This window comes from Neofelis nebulosa, chromosome 1, assembly GCF_028018385.1.
Source record: "Neofelis nebulosa isolate mNeoNeb1 chromosome 1, mNeoNeb1.pri, whole genome shotgun sequence".
In the NCBI taxonomy this organism is placed as follows: domain Eukaryota; kingdom Metazoa; phylum Chordata; class Mammalia; order Carnivora; family Felidae; genus Neofelis; species Neofelis nebulosa.
The window spans coordinates 49,361,479-49,389,000 of NC_080782.1; the positions used below are offsets into that span (position 1 = coordinate 49,361,479).

The window sequence follows — 27,522 nt, forward strand, 5'->3', positions numbered from 1 at the left end:
GCACTGGTGCCCAGACTCAACTGGTGGAAGTTCCCTCTCCCCAAACCCCTGGTTTATCTTCCATCACTTCGCCCTGTTTCTTTCCTTCACAGAACTTCTTCTAGCTGTAACTGGACGTTAGCTAGGTTAATTTATGCCCTATCTATCCAGGTAGATAACAAGCTCCAAAAGGGTAGTACACCAGTGCGTACTCAGCTCCTGGCACGAGGCTCGGAACAAAATAGGTGCTCAATAAATATTAGGTAGATAAATGAGCACTTGGAAATAACGTGAGATCGATGAGATCGCAATGGAGCCCAAAGCTTCCGTCCTCCCACTGCTGCAGGTGTGGCTCTCCGGCACGCGGGATCTGGGGGCAAGTCCTCCCTTCCTTCTCCATCCTGAGGGCAAGGCGGCTGGCTGTCCTGGGGCCGGCGCCGGGGTGCAGGTCTGGGATGCGCCCGCCGCGTTGAGGGGCGCACCGAGCGCCCCTCGCCGCAGCCATTTCCTGCTCTTTGTGTGACAGCGGCGGCGGCGAAGGGGCTGGCACCCCGGGCGGGGGAGGAGCCGCGAAGGGCGCGGGGGCGGGGCCGAGGGCGGGGCCGAGCGCGGCGGCCCTCCAGCGGAGCTAAGCGGGGCAGAGCATCCTGCGCCCCGGCGCGGGGCCCCGCGGTAGCTCCCCCGAACCTGCCGCAGACCCAGGTAAGCAGCGTTCGCAGGCCTTGGGGCCAGCGTGGGGACCGGGATGCTGCGGGGGGACGTCGATGCGGCCGTGAGGATGCGCGAGGCGCCGGCGCCCCTTCTCCCCGCCCGAGGGGGGCGCTCGGCCCGGCGCCCCGGCTAGCGCGGCCTGGGGGCCTCCGAAGCCCCTGAACGCCGGGTTCCAGGCCCCGCGCGGCCCCCTTCCCCCTCCGGCCCACCCTGGGCCTCGTTGCGCCGACCCCCCTGCGGGAAAGCGCCGGCACACAACGCAGCTCGGGCGCGGCGGCGGCAGCAGCAGCAGCAGGTGCGCGGCCTGGGCCGGAGCCGCGGGCGGGTGAAGGAGCGGCGCTAACCCCGAGAACCGGAGACACCTGCAGCGGCGACATCCCCGAGCCCAGGTATTGCAGAGCGCCGGCCGCCGCCTCTGCCGCCTCGGCCACCATCACCTCCTCCGGGGTAAGCGAGAGCCGCGTGGGCCCGCCTGGCAGCCGCCTGGGGCACCCGACGCCCTGCAGTGAACGTGAGATGGGTGGGGCGAGGGGCGAAGCGCCAGTGTTTGAAGGTGGGGGTTTTAACGAGGGAGGAGGCAAGTCTGACCCGCTTTGAAGCCTTCTGGCCTACACTAGCATCACTCTCCCTCCTGGCTGCCAGGCAGCGGGGGAGGACAGGGGGGAAGGGGGATGAGTGGGCTGACTCCTGGGGAGGAGGTTGGATTTTCTTGAGCTCCGAAGAATTGGGAAGAGTGCCTACCTGTCTGTTGTGGTTTCTGCTTTTCAGGACACCCTCCCCCTCGATGGATGGGTGAAAAGGAAGAGAAGGGGTTGCTCTCTGTTTAGGGGTGGGGGTGGGGGCAGGAAACGTGATCGGACAGAAGTGTGGTTCTCTGTACTAAGGAGAACCTGGAAGGAAAGGACGCTGGGACTGCCCAGGCCCTCCCCAGCTCAGGGAATCTGACTTTGACCTCTGGTTGCCTAGTTTCTCCAGCACGGCAATGGAGCATTGTGGGCTGATGGGCCATGGGCTTCTCTACCAGTCAGGACAAGAAGGTAGCAAGGATCTTTTCCTGCTAGCTCTCAGGTGCCTTCCTGGCATGGGCGAGGAGACTGGGGCAGTCCTGCGGGCATGAGGGGCAACTCAGGAGAGTGCTGGTTCTCATACTCTTGTTTTCTACCTCGTACCTGTGTCCCGTTTAGGGCAGTGGGTCTCACCTTACTTATTCTTGGACACAGGCCCTGTTGGAAGCAGTGCTGGTAACCTTGGAGATCACAGATATTGGGAGGCAAAATTCTAGGTCCATATCCCTGGGCAGCATTGCGAAGGCCTTGAAGGTGGTTTTCTGCACAGTTAGGCACCTCCTCTGTGACTCTCCCTGAGGCCTCCCACCTCCACCTCCGTGCAGTGCTCTGTGCTTCCCCCATTCTCCTATGTCAAAAATTATTTTCAAGATAGGAGCCAGTGAACATGTTTATCCTTAAAAGCTAAATACAAAAGAATTTCCCATTCAGGGCAGAGCAGGTCCTTTAGAAGTCATTTGACTGGAAAGGAAACGGGCCGAAAGGCATTTTAATGGAAAACAAATCTTTAAGTCAACATATTTGATATCACTAAAGATGGCATTTCAGGCACTGAGCTGGAAGTGGGAACAGGGAACTAGGTAGCAGTTTTGGGGAACAGCTCACTGAAATGACAGTGTCTAGCAGTTGTCAGCTCTGTTTGCTTCAAGAGCAGAAATAATGGAGTAGTGTGTGTGTGTGTGTGTGTGTGTGTGTGTGTGTAACTGATCAGGGGTTGGTTACTGTCACTGGAAGGTATTTGTTGAGCACTCAGTATCCACTTGGGGGAGGTGAAACTTTCCTATAGAGAGTTACTCATTGCCCCTGGATGCCATCTGCCTGGGCAGTTAGTAGGCCACAAGAAGAGCGTGTTGTTGCTTACAAAGCCAGTGCTTCTGCCTGTTTCTGTATGCTGAGCCTCTGACTGGGGGCATTAGCTCTCTGCTCACTAAGCTTCTTTATTATATTTCCTGGCCAGTTCTGACCAGTTCTGTAGCCACCCAAGCCTGCCTTGTTCAGTCCCTGCTGAAGGAAAAACTTGCTTTAGGCATTAGGCCAAGAATGGGGTATCCAATCCAGTAGGGTTGGTGAGTTTTTCTCAAATCAAATCAGAGGCTGGCCCAGAGAAGGAAGTAAACATGAATTTAAAATCTGGAAGAGGGCCCCAGGAGAACACTACCTGTCCCCTCTGATAAATTGTTCCCTGTTGGGCGTTCAGTGGGCCTCCGCTGCTGTCATTGACCAGCAAGCTGAATTAGGTGATGAATAGGCAACAAGCTAATTAGCATTAGAAACGACACTCCTGGAAAACAGTACAGGGCTCCGGTCCCCACATTTGAGGATTGGCCTACACTCTCAAAGAGGTTTCTTTTGGCCGCTGTTGGCCCCAGGGTTCTACCAAGAGCTTCACAAAATGGGCTTTTGTAGCCTCCGTGTGGCCACCATAACAATGAGTCTATTTCTTTAGTGGCAAGTATTAATTATTATTCACTTGTAGTTGACGAAACCAGACATCAGTCACCTCATTGGAGTCTTTGTAAAAGGCCTTTGGTCTTGTCATTTGGGGGAGCAAAACCGTCTAGGGTCTAAAGGATGGACCCTGCTGTGGTAGCAGAAGTGGGGGAGGACGGTGGGGCATGCCGCCGGGCAGTGACTGGGGGGCCAGCGTTGGTGGGGAAGGAGCTGGTTCTTTATGGGATGCTCTTATTAAGTGAGGGATGCATGAAAGTGCCAAGTACAGCAGCTGGCATACATAGTTAAGTGCTATTATATCTATGTATTTATTGTTTTAATGTATTAGTTACATAATCATTAAGAATGTGGCTCACATGTGTAGTCAACCCATGGCTGCCCCCAGAACCTCCCTGGATTTTGCTCTTCCCAGGAGAGTTGGCTCTGTGACCAAGAAACCTAGCCCCAGGTTTACCTGCAAAAGGTAGCCTGTGTTAAGACAGGGCATCAGTAAGGCTTCAGGTAAGAAGTGCTCTTGAGTAGCTCACTGAAGGTAGGTATAACGAGTAGGCAGAAAGGAGAGGGAGTACACTGAGCAGAAACCTGGAGGTAATTCTCACATTTCAACACATAAACAGAGGCCAGGAAGGAACCTCTGTGTGCATTTAGCATTTTGCAATCAACCAAAAATGTTAAGGGCATGCTTCACTTCCTGGGCAGACGGAGCAGTGCAGTGGTCTTAGGACACAGGATTTATCCTTGACTTGCTGTGCGCCTTTAAATTCACCACCACCTCTCCAACTTTAACAATTGGGCAAAGGAAAGTAGCTTGCCCAGCTCGTTACCTACCTGTTGCCACAGGAACCTGCAGATGAGATAATGTCTGTACATCCCAGTCTTAGAAGAAAAGGCCATGGAAACAGAGAAGAGAATGAGGTTTCTGAATGTGTGGCTCTTTTGGACAGCTGCCCTTCATTCCTAAAGGAACAATTTATTAATTATATATTGTGTTTCAATTTAAGAAGACAAATCTGTGGCCTCTCTGTAACATTGAGCCAAAGGGAAACTGAAAGGCACTTTGTAATTCACAGATTCTGTCAAGGCCCCTGGATGGCCTTGTCTGTACAAAGACACTTCAGATTTCAGTCAGTGGGTGTGGGACGCCTCCCAGGATGCAGGGTTTGGATATTGGCTTCCTAGCCATGGCCATTATGCCAAGGGCTGTGTGCGATGTGCCTCAAAGGATGACCATTCAAGCCATACTTCTTGGGCCCTGGCAGCAGAGGAGGAAACCATTTGAGTGCAAATTCTTGAAGGAAATTGTTTTGAGAAGGCAGAGCTTGGGTTCAGGCAGAATTCCTTGCAGGGACCATTCTGGCTGAATGGCATTTTAATAGACATGCAGCAACTCAGAAATTAGTGCAAGGAGAGAGGAAAGTAAACATGACCTTCTGGAGAGATACCCAAGAAGGACCCAGTGATGACTTCATCAATAGGCCTTTTGATTGTGCGTTTGCATCATCGTTAGGTCATCTTGAAGCAGTGGTTCTCTGACTTGAATCACTTCGTGGGACAGAGGGATGTTTAGTATGTCCATGTTGTATGGTCTCTGTCTTCTAAATAAGGCAGGAGACAAGGTCCTCTGCAGAAAGTAAAGGTGGTGGACTGGTTAGGAAAGTTCAGGAGACTTCCGGAGGTTTGGAACAGCTGCCTCTGTGGGTGGAATAAGAAATCAACTGGGGGATGAAAGAGAGAATTGTCTGACTTTACTGATGGCCCAGCTGAGACCAAAGAATCTGCAGGGCTGGACCTCAATAACTCAGTGTTAAGGGAAAGGATACCTGAGAAAGGTATTCAGTTTGTGATTTTATATTGTGATGCCTTAAGACTGCTTTTGACAAGGTATGAATGGTGAGAAGAGAAATCAGAACTAGGGGTGAGCCATCAACCTCCAAGTATGTTACATCTTTGTGGGAAAGAGAAATAAAGACCTGCCTCTTACGAGTTGAGGTGGAAGCTGTGACAGGATTTTCTTCAAAAGTCTCCTCAAATCCTTATGGTAATAAGGCTGACTTATGTGGTGCCTCGGATCAGAATGTTTTAAATGAAAAAAAATTTTTTTACCAGATAACGTGCATTTGGGCCATTGGCTTGTGCCTTCAACAAGTTGTTCATGAAGTGCTAATTAGGTAAATAATGCCTAGCATGTGCCCACATCTGTACTAGGGCTACGGATCAAGCTAAAAAAAGATGATTATTCCTGTCATTTCTGGGTGATCCAAAGAATTAGTGAAATATAAAGCAATTTATAATGCAGAAGGAAACTGTGGACTCTTAGACTGTGAGCACTGTCAGAATCCAGAGAAATGAAGGTTTGGTGGAGTTTGGCTGGTCAGACCTTCGTGGAGGAGGCCTATCTTGACTTGGGCCTTGCCAGTGGTCAAGGGTGGGTGGGATTCGAGAAGAGAAGAGGACAATCTGCTGGGAAGTGCAGAGAGTTGGAGCAAAGGCAAGAATGTCCATGGGCAGGGTAATGGCACCCCATACATCCTGGCCAGAGTGGGTTTGCTTGTTAAGGAATGGTGGTCTTCAAGGAAGCCCTTTGCACGGCGTGTCCGTCTGCTGTCAGTGTCATTTTCTTTCAAGTTGGAAGGGCCCTGAGAGAGTCCAGTGATTCTTAACTGCTTGTTTTTGGTTTTGCTCTTTTTTTTTTTTTTTTTTTTGTACATATTATGGGCAATATTGACGTGCTCAACACACCACACCCACAGCCAGTCCCCTCCCCACTCTACCCCTGTTTTCTCCCTCTCAGGGGAGAAGATGTGTAGGCAAGCAGTGATAGCATGGGAGCGCTTGGAACCTTCCCAAACACATAATAAAAATACCTTGTTTGCAAACCTCACTACTTACGCCATTACTGGTAAAAGTTGCCCACAAGAACCTTCACAACCATATGACATCATGGTTGAGAACCACTGCCTGGCCAGCCTCCATATTTTATAGACTGGGAAATGGCCTTTTTAGAGTGAGTGGAAATGTGACTCCAGGGCCTGAGTCTTCAGACCCAGCCACATTCGAGTTGTAACGTCACATTGATGGTCTGCGTGCTCTGATCTGGTGGCCGAACCTGAAGTCTCGCTCTTTGTTTCCACAGCATATGCGGTGTGGCTGGCTTCTCTTTCTCAGTTTTAGCAGGTGCTTCTGAGAGCTGGCTCCTGTCCCCGGATATAGGTCACACTGGTGCCCCTCACATGGTGACTTGTCACAGGCTGCAGTGGGAACAAATCCGGAAGTCGCCCTTGGTGGCAGGACTCCCCCACCCCCCACAAGAGGATGGATCTGCCTGGTTGGGTTATCAACGGAAAGGTCCCCTCAACCCTGACAACACAGGAAGCAGCTGAGTAAAACGGCAGGCGGGCACCGTGGCCAGGTTTCTAACCCTGTCAGGATCTTTTTCTTTGCTGTAAACAAAGAGGAGGGTAGGCCTTCTCCGGAGGCCCAGGTCATGGACTTCTGTGCCCTGACCTCACGTCCCTTGTGTGGAGAGAAGCTGCTGGTGTGGGGCCTCTCATCCCAGAAGACCCACAGTGAGGGACTTGGGTAGGGAAGACTGCCTGAAGACGGTGCTGGGGACGGGTCAGATGTCAGAAATCCTAGGAAGGAGGCCTTGGGTTGTTTCTTTTTTTTTTTTTTTTTTTAATAATTTTTTTAATGTTTGTTTATTTTTGAGAGAGGGAGAGAGAGACAGTGTGAGCAGGGGAGGGACAGAGAGAAAAGGAGACACAGAATCTGCTGCAGGCTCCAGGCTCCGAGCTGTCAGCACAGAGCCCAACACGGGGCTCCAACCCACGAACTGTGAGATCATGACCTGAGCCAAAGTCAGATGCTTAACTGACTGAGCCATCCAGGTGCCCCTGGCTTGTTGTTTCTTAAAGTAAGTTTAAAAATTTCGATCAAAGCAGTACATGCTTTAAAAAAGATCAAATAGTATTGAAAGACTCGTAGTGAAAACAACCATCCAGCGCCCACCTCCCCATAGAAGCCGTCACCTCTAACTGACTGTTTCTTCCAGCACTTGCCTCCAGATCTCTAAACGATATGCTTACACTGCTGTTTCTTGATTTATCTGTTCTATGCATTATCTATTTACTTCCTGCTGTGATGGATGAAGATTTCACTTTCTTGTACCATCCACCTCCCTCCCCTGCCCCCATCTCCCAATATAGTGACAGCTCTGCTTTAACCTATGTTTAAATTTTTTTTTAAGTTTAATTTTTTAGAGAGAAGGAGAGCAAGCAAGCAGGGGGTGGGGAGGAACAGAGAGAGAGAATCTTAAGCAGGCTCCACACTCAGCGCAAAGCCCTATGCAGGGCTTGATCCCACAACCCTGGGATCATGACCTGAGCCAAAATCAAAAGTTGGACACTCAACCAGCTGAGCCACCCAGGCTCCCCTAACGTAAGTCATGTTTAAAGCATCTACATCATTATTTTTAAATGTTTACTTATTTATTTTAAGAGAGCACAAGCAGAGGAGGGGCAGAGAGAATCTCAAGCAGGATCCCCTGTCAGCACAGAACCCAACCCAGGGCTTGATCTCACAAACCCTGTGCTGAAATCAAGAGTCAGAAACTTAACAAGCTGAAACACCCAGGTGCCTCAAAAGCATCTATGCTATTAAAATCTGTAAATGTGAAATGTGTGTAAATCACAAGAGAGCTAAGTAATGTCCTTTCATTTATCTCCTTTCTTATATGGCTTTTTTGTTTTATTGCAAAATTAGAATTTTCTCCCTTCCTTCCTTTCTATTTAATATTCCTCCTTTTTAATTTTTTTTTTTTTTTTAACAGCTCTATCGTATCTGTTACTGTATTAGATCCTCTTGTCTGCCCAGGAAGTTACAGAGTTAGCCCCAGCTCTATCCCTAACTAGCCAAGTGACCTTGTATAGGTCCATCTTGTCTCTCAGCCTCAGTGTCCTCAGGGAGGAGAACTACAAACCTGGCTTGTTCTCATTCTAAACCTCAAAGCCCATCCCCCCAGCTCAGAGGTGGTTCCTGTCTGAGCAGTCTCTCCTCCAGGGTGTGGCAGCCAGGACCTGACAGATATCTGGCAGTGTAACAGAAACAGGGTTGGGGTGGAAGGCTTGGGAGCAGGTGCTGGTTTGGGTGGTCCAGCTCATCCTGTGGTCTAGGGGCTGCTCCGTGGGGTACTGTGGGTGTGTCCATTGCTTTCTGTTTCTCTCCCACCTCTTCTGGTGATTTCTATTCAACACAGTCTCTGCTTGTCAGGCGCACCATAGTTCCCAGACTCCCCAAGCTCCTACCCCGCCTCCCTCTCTCTTTGTACCACTCCTGCTTATGTTACAGCCAATGTTTCCCCAAGCACTCATGCAAATACTAACACTTTTTTTGTAACGGCTTGAATTATTCACATGTTCTGCAGTTCACCCATGTGAAACATACAGTTCAGTAATTTTTAGTATATTCACAGAGTTATGCAACCATCATTCTGATCAATTTTATAACGTTTTCATCACCCCAGAAAGAAGAGACCTCATGGCCATCAGCAGCACCACCTACTTCCTCCAGTCTCCACCCTAAGCCCAGGCAACCGCTAATTACTTAGTGTCTCTGTTGATTTGCCTACCCTGGACATTTCCTTAAAAAGCATATTATGCTTCTTTCACTTAGCAGATTTTCAAAATCCATCCATGTTGTAGCCCATGCCTTTAGACCCCATTCCTTTTTGCAGCTGAATAATATTCCATAGGGTGGATATACCATATTTTATTTATCTACTCATCGGTTGATGGACATCTGAGTTTTTTTCCACTTTGGGGCTGTTACAAATAATGGTGCAGTGAACATTCATATACAGGTTTTTGTGTGGATGTATGTTTTCAATTCTCGGGCTTATACCTAGGCATGGGATTGCTTAATCTTATGGTAACTCTATATTTATAACTTGTAGGGACTGCCAGACTATTTCCCAAAGTTACTGCACTATTTTATATTCCTAGCAGCAAAATAGGGGGGTTCCAATTTCACATCCTCAGCAATATTTATTATCTGTCTTCTTGATTGTAGCTATTCCAGTGGATGTGAAGTGATAATTCACTGTGATTATGATTTGAATTTCCTCAATGGCTAAAGATATTAATAATTTTTTATGTGTTTTTTGTCCATTTGTATATCTTTTTTGGAGTCTATCCTTTGCCCATTTGGGTTGCTTTTCTATTATTGAATTTTAAAAGTTCTTTATATCCTCTACACATATAACAGGTATATGACTTCCAGATAGTCTCTCCCATCCTGTGGGTTGTCTTTTACTTTCTTGATGCTGTTTTTTGAAGTAACAAAAGTTTTACATTTAATTTTGATAGTGTCTATTAATAGCTAATAAAATCAAATATATGTTTATCTATTTTTTCTTTCAATGCTTGTCCTTTTGATGTCATTATGTATTCCAAAGTCACAAAGATTTACTCTTGTGTTTTCTTCTAAGAGTTTTATTGTTGTAGCTGTTGCATTTAGGTCTTTGGTCCATTTTGAGTTAATTTGTTGTGTGGTATGAGGTCAAAGTCTACCTTCATTCTTTTGCATGTGGATACCCAGTTGTCCAGCACCATTTATTGAAAAGCGTATCCTTTCCCCCTTGAATTGTCTTGGTACCCTTATCAAAAGTCAATTGACCGGGGCGCCTGGGTAGCTCAGTTGGTTAAGCGTCTGACTTCAGCTCAGGTCATGATCTCGCGGTCTGTGAGTTCAAGCCCCGCGTTGGGCTCTGTGCTGACTGCTCAGAGCCTGGAGCCCGTTTCAGATTCTGTGTCTCCCTCTCTCTCTGCCCCTCCCCTGTTCATGCTGTGTCTCTCTCTGTCTCAAAAATAAATAAACGTTAAAAAAAAATTTTAAAAAATCAATTGACCATAAATGTGAGCTTATTTTTAGATTTTCAATTCTGTTCCATATCTTGATACCACTACCACACTGTTTTAATTATTACTGTAGCTTTGTAGTAAGTTTTGAAATTGGGAAATGTGTGTCCCTGGTTTTGTTCTTTTTTAGGGATGTTTTGAATTTCTGTATGAATTTTAGAATCAGCTTGTCAGTTTCTTCCCAGACACCAGCTGGGATTTTGATCGGGATTACATTAGATCTGTATCAATTCAGGGAAGATTGCCATCTTAACAATATTAAGTCTTTCAATCTGTGAAGATGAGAGATCTTTCCATTTATTTGGGTCTTTAATTTTTGTGACAATGTTTTACAGTTTTCAGAGTATACATCATTTTACACTTCTATTTTGCTAAAGTTATTCCTAAACATTATATTATTTTTGATGCTGTTGTAAATAGAATTATTTTTTATTTCATTTTTTTGATTGTGCATTGCTAATGTATAGAGATATAATTGATGTTTGTGTGTTGATCCTCTATCTCGCAACCTTGCTGAACATGTTTATTCATTGTAATCGTTTTTTAGTGGATTTTGTATGTAGAATTTGCCAAATTACCCTGGCTAGGACCTCTAGTACAATGTTGAATAGAAATGGAGAGAGTAGACATCTTGTCTTCTTCCTAATTTTCGGGGGGAAAGTATTCAATCTTTTACCATTAAGTCTGATATTAGCCATGGGATTTTTTGGTAGCTGTCCGTTATCTCGTTGAGGAAGTTCCCTTCTGTTCCTAGTCTGTTGAATGTTTTTGTTGTGAAAGAGTATGAGATTTTTGTCAAATACTTTTTCTGCATGTACTGAGGTGATCCTGTGGGACTTGTCCTTTATTCCATGATATGGCTTATCACATTAATTTATTTTTTAAATGTTTATTCATTTTTGAGAGGGAGAGACACACACACAGAGCGTGAGCGGGGGAGGGGCAGAGAGAGAGAGACACAGAATCTGAAGCAGGTTCCAGGTTTTGAGCTGTCAGCACAGAGCCCAATGGAGGGCTGGAACCCACAGACTGTGAGATCATGACCTGAGCTGAAGTCCGACATTTAACCGACGGAGCCACCCAGGTGCCCCACATTAATTGATTTGAGGATGTTGGTGTTAAACCAGTCTTCCATTCCTGGGATAAGTATCACTTTGTCATGATACATAATCTTTTTTCTATGTTGCTGGATTTGGTTTTGTTGGGAAACTTTTATTGAGCACTCTCTACCTTACCAAGCTGTTTACATGGATTATTGTGCTTTTGTTTTTCAAAGTCTATGAGGTAGGAACTGTTACTATTCCTCGTATCAGAGGTGAAAAAGATGAGGCTCAGAAATGTGCTGTCATCTTCCCAAAATCACACAGCCAATAGTGGCAGACAGGATTCTAACCAGTTCACCATCCCACTCTCAAGTGATAAACCACCTCTCACGAACGTTATCGATGCTGGACATGAGATGATTTCCAGATGACATCCATTGTTTTCATTGTTTTTAGTTTCCCTCTGTTTATGGCAAGTGATACTGGTTCTCTATTAGTGGTTGTAATATGAGCTTCCTTCTAATATATAGAGTAAAAGTGAAAAGTCTTTTTAAAAAAATATTAAGTAAATAATTGTACAGGCTTATATAGGGCATGACTGCATATTCCATTTAAATTATCTGTGTTATCAGTAGGGAAGGAGAAGGAATGGGAAAACTAGAAATGAAGATATGGCCAATTCAGGTCATGTCATTTTGCCAATGTTGTCAGGGGATTCAGGTATGCTCATGCATTCTCTCATCCCATAATTCCTCAGTGCTTAATCTGTCTTCAGCACTCTGCTAAGGTCTCTGAGGTTTTCAGAGATGGGTGAGAAATGGTCTCTAACCTCATGAAGCTTACACATGCATGCATCATTCCACCCTAGGGAGGGCATATATGTTTTCTCTCATGGGTGAACACAGATTGGTTGCTACTGGCCCCCTGGAGTTCTGTATTTCATGAGAAGGATTCTGAGGCTGCCTGTGAACTCTGAGAAATAAAGACATTATCAATTAGTAACAGTTGCCCTGACATGGGAAGAGGAAGTATCTGTACTCGTGACCCTTCTCAGGCAGAAAGCATCACAAGGGAGGTACTGCTGATGTACCTAGGAGTGGAATTGTTGGGTCACATGGCTACTCTAGGTTTTAAAATTTGAGGAACTGCCACACTGTTTCCCAAGTGCTGCACTAGTTTATATTCCTACCAGCAATGTATGAGGGTTCGGATTTCACCGCCTCACCAACGCTTAAGAAGTCCTGGGAGTTCCAGGGAAGGAAGGAACAATCATGTGGTAGAGGGAGAGACCTTGAAGGGTGAGTGAAATCAAGGTCATATGGTGATAGAAGGAAGAGAGTTAATTTCATAGATAAGTGTTTACAAAATATTGAAGCTTTTCACTTTAAGTGCTCAAATGTTAAATATTTGAACCATCAAAATGGAGTTCTTTCTAAAATATAAACAGGTTTTTTTTCCTATTTATGTTCCTTTTTCTGCTCCCCCACTTTTAAAATCCTGGTATCTTCGACATAGCAATGCAATTCTTGATGTTTTGGGCTCAATGGCCAATCTACTCATTGAATAAATCTTTATGTAGCTGCAAGGGTGTGCTTCATACTGTACTGGGAAGCTGGGTGTGAGTTAGACACAGCTCCTGCCCTCGGGGAATTTTTCATTTAGGGCAAGGAGAGAAAATGTGATAAAATGTGTAATAAAGCATTATGGATGCCCTGAAAGTAGGGACACGCTGGGTTTAATGAGGGCCAAAGGAGAAAGTGAATTCCGATAGGGGGTAGGAGAGTCAGAAAGGCCCCTTAAGGAGGTAACCATTCCTTTCAGTCTCCTCCAGCACTAGGATCATTCTGGCAGTGTATGAGGTATTTGGTGACTTCTGTGTACTGTGATATTGATGATGCTTCTATAGGCTATTGAAATATATAGAGTTCTGGGGCACCTGGGTGACTCAGTCGGTTCAGTGACCAACTTCAGCTCAGGTCATGATCTCACAGCTCATGAGTTCCAGCCCTGCATCAGGCTCTGTGCTGACAGCTGAGAGCTTGGAGCCTGCTTTGGATTCTCTCTCTCTCTCTCTCTCTCTCTCTCTCTCTCTACCCCTAACCCACTTGCATTCTGTCTCTGTCTCTGTCAAAAATAAACATTTAAAAAAATTTAAAAAGTATATAGAGAGAGTTTTGCTTCTGTATGTGGCCCAGATTCCCACACCTGTGTGGTCCCTCCCCATCCTGCATAGCTCTGCCTCTCCCTTCCCTCTACCACTGTGAGGCTTCTTGCTCTCAGCATTGTGGCCTCGCTCATGGCTTTATTTTATCCACAGGCAATACACTAAAAGTGCTGTGACGGGGGTTGGAGCCACAAGGTTTGACCACTGGATAAGTGCAGTGTTCTTCTAAAACTCTTCCCTTCCAGCCTGTTCAGGATAAGCCACACAGTCCATTTTGGTGCCATCTATGGAAATCCTGTAAAGTGTGCACAGGTGACTGTGTCCCTGCTTGGCCCCCACACCTGTGAAGAAGCTGACTCTGGCCTGTGAAAGGGTCTCAGCCGCAGGGGAAATACTGACCTGTGGAGCCACATCCTGTCACAGCAAACTTGGGTGCCCCACACAGTCCCCAACACACTTAGCATACACTCATGATGGAAGAGCAGGCTACACTCCAGATTCCTTCTTTGAATTTTTCCTTGCTCCGTGAAATGCTGCTCAAGAATATATTTTTTAAGGGGGACAGTCTAAGCCTCCTTTTTATATTTTTATATTTATTTACATATTTACTTATATAATATCTAAATATAAATATACATATATTTATAGTTCTTTGAAATTATGTATTGTTTGCTTTCTTTTTTAAAAAATTTTTTTAATGTTTATTTATTTTTGAGAGAGGGAGAGAGACAGAGCGTGAGTGGGGGAAGGGCAGAGAGAGAGGGAGACACAGAATCCAGAGCAGGCTCCAGGCTCTGAGCTGTCAGTGCAGAGCCCGATGTGGGGCTGGAACTCACAGACTGCGAGATCATGACCTGAGCTGAAGTCGGACACTCAACCGACTGAGCCACCCAGGCACCCGTGTTGTTTGCTTTCTAACTGGATAGATTTTCAGGGAAAATATTTCCTGGCCTTTTGATATTTATGAGACCCAAAGGTGACAGTTCCCTAATCTTTCTGGGTTGGCAGAATCTTGTTCTTCTTGAGCAGAGAAAAAGCAGCCAAACTGCAGCCAAAGGAAAGTCTTTGGTATGCCTTTTATAAAGGCACAAAAGTAGGTGTGGTCTAGAAGAAAGGGCACAGAACTGGGAGTCAAGATATCCCCTTTCTGCTCTAGCTCAGCCACCAGCTGACCACATGACCTTGAAAGACCGTTTTCACTTCTCAGTAACACCAGGCCCTCCTTAGAAAAACAGCAAAAGCAACACCTGTCCTCTCGAAACTGCAGGGTAGTTGTGACTGAGAAAATCAGTATGAAAGACCTATAGAGTTGCGATGTTGGGAGTGGAGATAATAATAATGCCCTCTTTTCTTACAGAATTGTTGCAAAATTTGATCCATCCATTCACTCTGTTTAAAAAGAGGCCACCCACCTGCTGACATTTACTCTGTGCCTGCTTTGGGCAGCATTCCACATCCTGTAATGTTATATAACCCTCAGAGTAAGTCACTGAGGGCAGGGACTGTTGTTAAGTATCACCCTTTGACAGGTAAGGAGACCGAGGCTTGAGAGGTTAAGTAATATGCTTATGGTCATATAGCTAGTAAATGGCAGATGATGGATTTGAACCCGCAGCTCAAGTGCAACTGCTATACTTAGCCTGGTATTCCGCTTCAGTAAAAATATCTTCCTATGTTTTCCTTTCCCTTCCAGAAAGTCAAATAGAAAATGACAGTGCAACTCTTTCGCTTACAGAGTAGCAGGGTTTAGGGTGTGGTTAGTCAGAACCTGCATTCCCAAAGCCAGGTTCTCCTGGCACCCACTCGGCCTTCGCCCACCCCTCCTGCCCGGCGTCTATCGGTCATCCCAGCCCTGGTGCCCCCAAAGCCCTTCTCAGAAGCAGATGGCCCGTGAGACCAGTGTTCTTACTTCTCGGTGAAACCAGGCCACTGTGTTTGAGCTTGTTAGAAAGATGCTGAGTTTAAATCTGCCATGAATACCCCACCCTGGGAGGTGGTAGCTGTGTGTGGTAAGTGATGCTCCCAGAACGCAGTTAATTTTTAAGTATTTTTATTAATTTCTCTTCCAAAGTAGCAAAAGAGTCACATGTTCATTGACTGACTATGAAGAATTATTCTCACTTAGAAGATTGCATAATAGGCAGAACACTTGAGCCAGAAAACAAGTACTTATTTTCACGTATACATGTTAAAATTTCCAGAATGTTTCCTCTTTCTTTTTTTTTTTTTTAATGTTTATTTATTTTTGAGAGAAAGAGTCAGGGCATGAGCCGGGGAGGGGAAGAGAGAGAGAGAGAGGGAGACACAGAATCTGAAGCAAGCTTAAGCTCCTGGCTGTCAGCACAGACCCCGACATGGAGCTCAAACTCACAAACTTTGGGATCATGACCTGAGCTGAAGTTGGATGTTCCACCGACTGAGCCACCCAGGCACCTCAAGAATGTTTTTTTCTTTCTGACTGATGTGGATGGAGTTGGCAGTGACTTATAGCGGTTGAGTTCAAAATGTCTGATTTCCGGGGTGCCTGGCTGGTTCAGTGGGTTGAGTGTCCAACTTCAGGTCAGGTCATGATCTCACGGTTCGTGGGTTCAAGCCCCACATCGGGCTGTGTGTTGACAGCTCAGAGCCTGAAACCTGCTTCAGAATCTGTCTCCCTCTCTCTCTGTCCCTCCCAGACTTGTGCTCGCTCTCTTTCTCTCAAAAATAATAAACATTTAAAAGAAAATGTCTGATTTCCTCCTCCCTTGGGCAGTGAATGATCTGCAAACAAACCCAGGAATCCAGTAGAGAAGTTTCATTTAGAAGGAGAAAAGAAAGGTTGCATTAACTGAAATAAAGACTCCTAATTCACTGGCTTGTAGGCTGGTCATTTGCTGATTCTCTTCAAGGGAAGTGCAGGCATCTTACGTGTTAAAGGGAAAGCCTTAGGGATTATTCTGGTAGGTGAGTTATTGTGAAGCCTGTGAAAAGTCCAGAAGAAATGCAGGTTGCATGAGAAAGACGAAGGGAAAGACCATGGCAAGTAGGAGTCAGGGAAGGTGAAAGAAGAGACGATGGATGAGAGCTGGTAGTGTATATACACTGAGCCTGAAGTTTCTGTGAAAAATTTCAAACTTCTGTAAAATTGGATACAAAAATATCATAAATCCCTGTGTAAGCATCACATAGCATTACCAATTATTCACTCACGGCCAGTTTTGTTTCTTCTGTTGTTACTCACGTCCTCCTCCTCTAGTATTATTTGGAAGCAAACCCCTGTATCATTTTATCTGTATTTTAGTAGGTATTTCTAGGCGATAACTCTTTTCAAATACAACCTTGATGTTATATCTCAAAAATAATAACACTATTTCCTTAATGTTATCAGATGCCCAGTTACTAGTAAATTTTCTAATTCCCTCAGAAATGGTTTTCTTATGGTGGGTTGTTTGAAAGAGGATCCAAATAAGGTGACAGACACACTGCGATAGTCTGATAATGGGCTATAGCTTCCCTTCCATGTCTTTTTTTCCCCCATGGAATTTATTTGCTGAAGACACTGAGTCATTTGTCCTGCAGAGTTTCCCATAGATTGTATTTTACTATTTATATCACTGTGGTGATATATCAATGTAGTGATATTCTAAGATGTTTTTCTGTCCTATACATTTCTTGTGAATGAGTGTCAAAGACTTGATTAGACTCCAGCGTTTCACTTTGGGTCCAGCGTTTTTCATAAGATGATGGATGGTTTTCCGTCAGGAGGCACCTAATGTCTCATTGTCTTTTAATTTAGTGATGTTAGCAGTTGATGATCAATCAGTGCCTCTCTCCATTTTAGGGGCTGCAATTTGGTTATCCAGTGGTCGGTTTGTATAGGAAAAGCACATTAAATACTTGCCTTTTTCCTTTTATTTACCTACTTTCAACACAAAGTTTGGTTCACTGGCATCTTCCAACAATAACAAAGTAATAAAAACCAAGATGTTATTAGGTATCTTTAGGATCTCATGGATTTAGACATATTTGACACTGCTTCAGGTGCATTGAGTTATGCTAACTGATGCACAGTGTCCCATCCTCGGCCAGCAGAAGCTGCCTCAGGTTGGCTCCTGGGTCCCTCAGACATAGTCATAGATAGAGAGCTGCTTCCTTGCTTTCTGCTGCGACAACTTGTTCTAAGCCTTTCTTACACATTTCCTGTCCCAGACCTGGACTGAGCTGTTTCTCCAAGGAGCATTGATGTTTTTAGCAGGAAATGGTATTTGCAGACCACAGCCTGGCACTCAAGTTGCTCATTGCTCATGGGTTGGTCATTGTGTCTTTGTCTTTTTGGGGCACAGAACTAGGAAATAAACACACATACACATACATACAGATGGACATATGTATGTCTATTTAAAGTTAAAACACGTGATGACTTCTTATTGATAACCTCGAATTCATATTCAGGACTATTTGGTTTACGTGGTCTTATATCTCTTTCTCTCACATCAGGAATGCCAGTTCTCAACACCACCAGGGATGATAGAGCATTCCATAATTACTAATTTATTTTACCTCACACTGCATTCGGACATTCTCACTGCAACAGCACACCAGTATAATTAGTGGAAAAAAGCTCGAGATATTTTTTACAACACTTCATTGTTTTTAGAGTATCTCCTACCAGAAATGTAGGCTCAAATTTCTGAATTTTTAAAATCACTTGGAATAGGTCCTTTCTGTATAGTTATGGCAACAACTAATATAAATATACCTTCATTTGTTTTATTTTACTTTGGCGCGGGGTGGCAGTTGCTTTTTAAATTTAAATTTTATTTTGAATTATATAAAATATATGGTTTCACAGTCAAATCTACAAAACAAGGTATATTCAAAGAATTCTAGCCTCTATCCCCAACTCCTTAACCATGTTCCTGCTTATCGCTCTTCCCCATAGGTAGCCACTTTTTAAAATCAGATGGTTTATCCTTCCATTGTTTGTTTGTTTAATATTTGTGTGTGTATATGCATCACTGATTTCTTATATAAATGACAGTATACTGTATACACCATATCCTGGAGATGACCCCACAGTTGTGGGTAAGATAGATTCCTCATTCCTTTTACTGTTGCCTAGTACCTCACTGTGTGACTGTATCATAGTCTGTTCAGACAGTCTTCTGTTGAGGGACATTTTCATTTTCCAGTCTTTTGCTATTACAGGCAGTTTTGCAGTGAATAGCCTTGTGCATATGCCTTTTTGCGCTTTTATCAAAGTGTCTTTGGGATAGTTTCCTAGAAGTGGGATTGCTGGTCAAAGAATAAAATGCTCGTATAAGTTTGTTAGATATTGCCAGATTTCCTTCCTTGTGCCATTTTACATTTATACCCTTACCAACAATGTTTGAGAGGACCTGGTTCTCCACAGAAGTACATGTCAACAGGTATATGTCGTCAGACTTACGGGGTTTTGCCAAATCTGTCAGTGAGATACGGTATCTCCATGTAGTCTGGACTTCTCTTACTATAAGATAGGGCTATTTTTTTTTTTAATACCATCTTTCAGGTTCTAGGGATGGAGCCCAGGCATTTTATTATTAAGAAGCTGTTCCTTCGGTTCTTTGGCACAAGCAGAATCCAGAACCATTGAGGCATAGTGTTTGAAAAGATCGAGCACAGAGGCCGGTGTGAGATCGATCTTCATCAGGATGAGTAGCCTTGCAATGTTAAGTCTGAGCGCTTGGAAGGCAGCACAAAATCTGGAGCTGGAGAAACCTGGGTTCCAACCCCAGCTCCACACTCACCAGCACTTGACCTTGTGAAATTACTTAAATTCTGAGCTTCTTTTGACTCTTCTGTAAAATGGGAATAATCACAGCACCTACTTTTATAGGGTTGATGCAAGATTCAAATAGTGGAGTGCTTGGCAGAGTGTAAGGGCTAAAGAATTATTATTATTATTATTATTATTATTATTATTTGAGTGAAGAGAATTATTAGGGCTTTGGAACTTGTAGATCATTATGCTCTATAAAGTTACTAATCCCTCCTATAAAATGAACTTAATACTAATGTAAGAGGGGCACCTGGGTGGCTTAGTCGGTTAAGCGTCTGACTCTAGATTTCAGCTCAGGCCTTGATCTCATGGTTCGTGAGCTTGAGCCCCATGCTGGACTCTCTACTCTATAGTCTGCTTGGGATTTCTCTCTCTCTCCCTCTCTCCCTGCGTCTCCCCTGCTCGTGCTCTCGTGGGCACACATGCTCTCTCTCTCTCAAAATAAATAAACTAAAAAAAAAATACTAATGTAAGAAAGAAGACAATTTTTTGCATGTGGATTGGCAAATGGTTTGCTGTGGATGCCACACTTAGAATTCAGGGGAGAGAATAGGAAGAAGCGTAAGTATGGAGAGGACCTGAAACCAACCTCATGAGGCCAAGCGCCTCCAGAGGACAGAGGGGAAGTCACATCTGAGCTCCCTGTGCCCTCACTGGATGTGGCCTTCGCTGTTGCCAGCCTGCACGGCAGGGCGGTGTGTTAGAAAACTCAGTGAAATGGAAGCTTGTGTAGCTGCTCAGCCCTGACCTGCTCCCCCAGCTGTGGGCCTGAAGGAGACGCCAGTGTGGGGCAGCACGCCCTTGGTTACACTCTGCAGCTGGTCAGCATCTCACAGCCCCTGGACCGCCCCCCCTGTCATGTGGGTGGTCCTTTCCGCCCTGGTCTCGGACAGTTCATTTCCGAATGAACTTCCAGCCACTAAGCCCCACTCACACTTGTCTGGGACTGGGGAGGGAAAGGGAGGGCTGCAGGCCTATCAACACAGTGGGCTTTCTCTTTGTTTTCCCTTTCAAGTGTGCTAAAGGGTCAGCTCATTATTAATATGAATCTTCTTAGTAAACTCAGTCTTTAGACTTTTATTCATATGGTCTACTCAGTTTGGTTTGCTCTGTACTTTGCTTCTTTTATTTTTGCTTTTGTAATGAATGGTCCCGGCATTCTCATTTCTTTGGGTTGATTTTTATTCTTTCTTTAGATTTTGGAGTGAAAATTAGGTTCTTTTAGTTTCACTGTTTTATTTTCTACTAAATGCATTTAAGGCATTTATTTATGCTCAATTCTAAATGTTGTATGGTTCTATTTGAATTCCTTTTTAGGTATGAGTAGCCTGGAAGTATGTTTTTATAAATTATCATAGGTATGGGAGGTTTTTTGGCTATGATTTGCATTATCGATTTCTAATTGTATTGCACTCTACTTAGTGAATGTGACGTCTAAGACATCATGTTTGGGGAAACTCATGAGAACCTATTTTATGGCCTAAGTCATGATCTTTTTTTTATCAGTGTTTTACGTATGCTTTTAAAAAATGAGTATTCTGTTTGCTGGGTGCTGAGTTCTTAAAATAGTAGTTAGCTCGAGTTGGGTAACTGTGTTGTTCAGATCCCCATCAGCTGCACTGCCTTGTGAAGCTCTCATCAAAGCCAGTGAGCTCTGCCAGGGCCCAAGACATGGAAATGTCCGTTTAGGGCTTTTTGTTTGGAGTGCCTCACAAAACATCCCCAGGCCAAGGAAGACCATGGCTCTTTGTGTTTGCAAGTAAGGTTAAATTTGCTGGAGTCTGAATTCTTGTAGTCCCAGCTTAATGAGCTTGTAAAACCTAGGCCCTGGTTTCAGGTTGATAATCGTGGCTGTTTCCCTCATGGGTATTTGTGCTGTGTGGTTATTTAGGACTGAAACAGATACATATCCTCCCAAAGACCAGAGCTGGGGGCTGGCCAAGGCCCACGTCTAGCATCAGGCACTATGTGAGGCCCTTTGCCCTTAGCGTGGTTGTGTGGGTGCTACATATAGTTGCTCTGAGTCTTGTTTCTTCATCAGTCACGCAGCTGCCTTACCACCTGCCATGTTGACCACAGAGGGTTGTGGTGAGGCTTAGTCCAGACAATAGACATAAAAAAGTACCCTGTAAACTGTAAAGAGATCCTCAAATATCAGGCACAGGTTGCAGGCACCTTGTGAAGAGGTAGCAAGTGGAAGTGGTCTCAATGCATGTAAATAAACCCCCTTTGTTCTTTGGAAGGAGGCTGAACTGGGTGAGACTGTTCTCACCTCCGACACCCCTGACACCCCTGCACCCCTGACATTCCTGACATTCTCCACCCTATCTTCTCTCCCTTTCCTTCAGTGCAGAATACACAAACTGCAGCCATGACCACCCACGTCACCCTGGAAGATGCCCTGTCCAACGTGGACCTGCTGGAAGAGCTGCCCCTCCCCGACCAGCAGCCATGCATCGAGCCACCACCTTCCTCCATCATGTACCAGGTCAGTCTCCCAGACACCGGGGAGTTCAGAACTCCGGATCCCCTCGGTGGGTGTGCCCTGAAGGCATAGGGAAGGCGGAGGTCTGCATCTGGAAGGTGAAAGGTCCTGAGCTGATGGAGTCCCTTGTGCCCTGGTGGAGCTGAGTATGAGGAATAGATTAGCTAGTAAACGAATACCAGGACTATTTCAACTCCCCAGGGAAGGCTTGTTGATCTGCTCTGACCCCAAATACCTTCCCGGCTGTTCTTGCTGCAGCATCAACCAAGGTTTCGGCAGCTCTGATCTCATGAATTAAATATTACAATTTAGAAACCTCTAGAGCCTGCCTGGGTAATTACTTTTCCTTCATGTATGTGAGAAGAGCTCTTCAGCTCCCCACAGCAGCTAATGGCTCAGGGAAGTCGCTCACCATTGTTTGCTTTTGCCTGAGAGAGGGGAGCTTGAGATAAACTATATCAGATTGTTCAAAACCGTAACCCCCCAGGGTGTGACTGGAAGGGCATCAGGGGAGCCAGAGTGAGCCTTGCAAATAGCCCCTTGTCTGGGCATGTTGGGCGAGTATGCCACGTTAGGAAAGAACAAGTTAATATAAAATTTTTAGCTGTGTTTGACCTTTTCTAGTTCTGGGGCTGCTAAATGAGACTAAATATGAATGCATAATATATTTGTAATTTCATTCGGTAGTTAGATTTTATCAAGCACATTCCTAAAGGTTCAAGTTACAAACTTGGCTCCTTCACGTCTTCTAACCCAGGTTAAATTTTTAATTATGTGCATATCTTTTTATTACAAGCAATACAGAAAAGTATAACAAATAAAAATTTCCCTCTATGACTATACACACACACAGCCCTTTTTACTATACTTATAAGTACGTATTATGTATAGATCTAGATGTTTTTAACCAAAAGGGAACCATACGGTAGATAATTGCTCTGTGGTTTGGCTTTTTAAACTTGAAATCTATTATGGATACTTTTCCATAACAGTACTACAATGCTATCATTTTGTTTTTAACCACCACATAGTACTTATAAGTGCATCGTACAGATATACTATTATTGATTTAGCCTTTTGCTGTTAATGGATGTTGGGATGGTTTCCAGTTTTTTCTATCAGAAAAAAAAAATGTTGCAGTTATTATCCTTGTACATACGTATCTGCAGCCTCAGGTAAGTATTTTGGCAACTGCTGGATGAAAACAACGCGCATCTTAACTTTTCACAGCTCTTTAGGATTATGTAGTTTAAGCATTTGCTTCCAAGCCTCAGCTGGGTGAATCTGGTTAACTACCAATGGGAAGAAGCAGATCCGGGCCCTGTTTAGCCAGCTCCTGCCCAGTGTGAGTCAGAGTTGGATTTTCTCAGGGGAAGATCAAAGCATGATGTAGAGATAGGTTTCCACAGAGTCTGGTGGCATTTTTTGGCAGTGGGGTTCCCTGGACACCCAGCCGCCTTGGACTTGTTTTCCAACCAACAAATGTTTCTTCCTCTAATTCCTACAGGCTAACTTTGACACAAACTTTGAGGACAGGAATGCATTTGTCACAGGAATTGCAAGGTACATTGAGCAGGCTACGGTCCATTCCAGCATGGTAAGTCACTGTGACCCTGCCAGCACAGGAGGGGCAAGTGCTCAGCTATTCCGAGAGCTGCCTGCCTCAGTCAGACCCTTCTCCAGAAGCCTGTTCCCCTGCGCTTCCCCACCCCCTCCCCGTGCCTGGGGCACAATGTTCCCCTGTCTTCTAACCTTGCAAATCCTACTCACAGGAGGGCCCAATTTGATCCCACTCCATCCCTGAACTTCTGTAGCTTTTTGAATCAGCATATCATTAGATCTTGCCTTATCTTATACTTTATAGATTACTGGCTGTGTGGCAGTTTGTCTCTTGACCAAAGCAAAACGTTTCTCAAAAGAGAGAGAGAGAGAGAGAGAGAGAGAGAGATGGTGTCTGTAGAATAACATATTATTGACTCAAGGAAGGTGGTGGCCTAAATCATTCACAAGCGGCATCAATGGTCTGATGGGTCCGTATGTGACCCATCTGTCAGAGGGATCACTCACTTCCCTCTTGGGCTTTCATTGATTTTATTCTAACACAGCACCAGAATTTGAAGAATTCCAGAATCCTCATGCAGCTCAGTGGACCTCTCTCACTGTATCAGTTATATGCTAAAAGTCTTGCCTGACCATACCCAGCCCCATTCGTGCAACAAATATTGTGCACCTGGTACCTGCAGAGACTGTGCTAAATGAGGGGATATGCAAGGTCAGAGAGGGGCCAGTCTTGATTCTCAATGAGGCAAGTGGGATATAGACAAGTTTACCATTTATTGAACACTTTCTGTGCAGATATTTTATTTACATTTTTTTACATTCCAGTGTAGATAACACACGGTGTTATATTAGTTTCAAGTGTACAATGTAGTGATTCAGCAGTTCCGCATATTACCCAGCATTCCTCATACGTGTGCTTTTAATCTCCTTCTCCTATTTCATCCACCCCCCCACCACCCCCCCCACCCCCCACCCCCGCCCCGAGCATCTCCTCTCTGCTAACTATCAGTTTGCTCTCTATAGTTACGAGTCTCTTTTTTGGCTTCTCTCTTTTTTTCCTTTGTTCATTTGTTTTATTTCTTAAATTCCACAAATAAATGAAATCATACGGTATTTGTCTTTCTCTGACTTATTTTACTTAGTAGTATTCTCCCTAGACCCATCCATGGCAAGATTACAAATGGCAAGATTTTGTTCTTTTTTTTTTAAAGATTTATTTTGTTTTTAGAGAGAGAGGGAGGGAGAGTGAGCATGAGTCGGGGGAGGGACAGAGCAGGGAGAGAGAGAGAGAATCTGAAACTGAGCATGGAGCCTGACACAGGGCTCAATCCCATGACCCTGGAATCATGACCTGAGCCAAAATCAAGAGTGGGATGCTCAACCGACTGAGCCACCCAAGTGCCCCTTTTTGTTTTTTATGGCTGAATAATATTCCTTGTCAGTGTGTGTTTGTGTGTGTGTGTACACATGCCACATTTTTATCCATTCATCTATCAATGGATACTTAAGTTGCTTCCATATTTTGGCTATTGTAAATAATGCTGCAATAAATTTATAGAGGTGTATATATCCTTTGGAATTATTGTCCTCATATTCTTTGGGAAAATACCCAGCAGTGTGATTACTGGATCATATAGTATTTCTTTTTTTGATTTTGTCTTCCACAGTGGCTGCACCAGTTTGCATTCCCACCAACAGTCCATGAGGGTTCCTTTTTCTTCACATCTTCACCAACACTTGTTGTTTCATGTGTTTTTGATTTTAGCCATTCTGACAGGTGTGAGGTGATATCTCATTGTGGTTTTAATTTGCATTTCCTTGATGATCCGTGAGGTTGAGCATCTTTTCATGTGTCTGTTGGCCATCTGTATGTCTTCTTTGGAGAAATGTCTGTTCATGTCTTCTCTGTGCAGATATTTTAAATGCACTGTTTGAATTAGTTCTCACCCCACTCTGTGAGACAAGTTTTATTACAATATCCATTTTACAAACAGGAAAAGCTAAAATTCAGAAAAGTTAAGTAACTTACTCAAGGTCCTGCCACTAACAAGTGACATTGCCAAATGCATGTCTGTCTGTCTACCAAACCTGTGCTCTAGATTAGTCTGTGTAGACAAATAGAAATGCACAAAGTTAAAGGTAAATGATACGGTAGAAGTTCCAACCTCTCTGTTTTTGAAGGGTCTTTGAGAGGGTCAGAGAAAGCTTGATGAACGAAGGGACTTTTGAGTAGGCCTTGTATACTCTACGCACACACACACACACACACACACACAAAGTGCACACACACATATGTTAACCATACACGTGATTTAAAATGTATAAGATATTCTCGCGGGGTGCCTGGGTGGCGCAGTCGGTTAAGTGTCCGACTTCAGCCAGGTCACGATCTCGCGGTCCGTGGGTTCGAGCCCCGCGTCAGGCTCTGGGCTGATGGCTCGGAGCCTGGAGCCTGTTTCCGATTCTGTGTCTCCCTTTCTCTCTGCCCCTCCCCCGTTCATGCTCTGTCTCTCTCTGTCCCAAAAATAAATAAAAAACGTTGAAAAAAATAAAAATAAATAAAAAAAATAAAATGTATAAGATATTCTCATACATAGTATCACTGGAGCCTTATAACAGTCTATGACTTGCAAAGGGAGCATTTATATTCACTTTTGAGATGAAAAAAACAGACCTAGGGAAGTTAACAAGCTCATGATCCTGCAACTAGTAAATCACAGGATTGAAACTGGAATTCAAGACTTAGGATTCCCAGTCTGATCTCCTTCCATGCAACTCTGCTGTCCCACATAGTTAGAGGTTTCTCTGTGAGAGATGAGATAGGGAGGGCACACTAGGTTATGGAACCAGCATGAGCAAAGGCACAGAGACAAAAATGTTCAGAGATTTCCTGGGTTAGGGTTTCTCTTTGTGTGCACATGCATGCTATCTCTTTCTGTATCCTAATTTCCTTTTTTGGACTACACACTGGAATTGCCTCGAGAGCATTAAAAAAAATACTAGTGCCTGGGCCCCTACCCTGGGAATAATGATGTAGTTCTGGTGGAGCATGACCTGGGAATCAGGATTTCAAAGTTCTCCAGATGACTAATTGCAGCCAGGTGATTTAGGCCAACCCTTTACCTGCAAATGAGAGATCGGTGCCATTTTCAAGGCAAAAGGTGAACCCAAGCAGAGCCAGGACCAGAACTTAAGTCTCCTGAGGCCCCACTTAGGGCTCTTTCTACCACAGCATCCTGACCTCTGTACTCAGGCATACAAGTCTGGTTGATGGTCACCTGAACTATTCATAGGGAGCCTTGTTTGCTGCCCTGTTCCCAGCACATAGCACAGAGCCTGGGACCTGCAGGTGCTCAGTAAAGCACTCAGTGAGTGAAAGTTGGAATCCTCACCCTGCTGGTGGGCAATTTGGTTCTAATAAGTAAATACATGTTCCCTGTGTTACTGTCATTTCCCTTTTTTGACATCTGTTCTGAAGCAAGAGAGTAGCAGACCCGCAGGCTTGATCTTGGTTTTCTTCGGTCTCAAGGACAACGTGTTATTGATTTTTAAAGTTCTCCGAATTAAGAATTGAAAGTATGACTCGTCAGTGACATTTGCTGTTGAAAACAAAACTACAGTAAGTAATAAACTCCAAATTAAATCTGATCTTGCGCTAGGGAGATGTTATGAAATAGATGTGATACATGGAATAAAAAAATCAGTAAAGGTTCATTTTCATATCAGTGTGAACATTTACAAGAGAGCTGGTCTAGTAATACTTCTTTATTTCTTTTGTGAACGTCATATAGCGTAAAATTCACAATGTCATATAACTGTCACCACCATTTAATTTCTGCAGCACTAAAAGAAACCCCAGGCCCATTAGCAGTCTCTCCCAATTCCTGTCTCTCCCCAGCCCCTGGCAAACACCACTCTACTTTCTCTTGCTACAGATTTGTCTGTTCTGAGCATTTCATCTAAACGGGTCATGACACATGTGGCCTTCTATGGCCGGCACGATGTTTTCAGAGTTGATCCGTGCTGTGGCACGGATAGGCTCTTCACTCCTGTTTATAGACAAACACTGTTCCCTTGTGTGGCTGTACCACATTTCCATGTTTTATTTATCCAGGCATCGGTGAATGGACATTTGGGTTGTTGCGCCTTCTTGATGGTTAGGACAATGCTGCCATGAACAAGTGTGCAAATTTCTGTATAGATATGGGAGCGCCTGGGTGGCTCAGTCGGTTGAGTGACTCTTGATTTCTGCTCAGGTCATGATCTCATGGTCATGGGACCTAGCCCCACGTCAAGCTTTTTGCTGATAGTGAGGAGCCTACTTGGGATTCTCTCTCTCCCTCTCTCTGC

General features: G+C 44.6%; 1 protein-coding gene across 6 annotated transcripts in view; it reads left to right on the plus strand.

The window, feature by feature from the left end:
• Nucleotides 1–555: 555 nt before the first annotated feature.
• The window catches only part of CYFIP2 (cytoplasmic FMR1 interacting protein 2), a 129,567-nt gene continuing 102,600 nt past the window's right edge, over nt 556–27,522 (plus strand). For 2 of the 6 annotated variants that reach the window (XM_058721436.1, XM_058721472.1), the window contains exons 1-2: nt 21,476–21,615; nt 23,120–23,209. In XM_058721436.1, the coding sequence (XP_058577419.1) occupies nt 21,499–21,615; nt 23,120–23,209 (207 nt within the window). In that variant the 5' untranslated portion in view covers nt 21,476–21,498. Of the gene's footprint in view, nt 682–944; nt 1,080–14,727; nt 14,857–21,475; nt 21,616–23,119; nt 23,210–27,522 lie in introns of those variants that run through there. The other 4 variants (XM_058721446.1, XM_058721460.1, XM_058721453.1 and 1 more) reach the window with 4 other exon arrangements.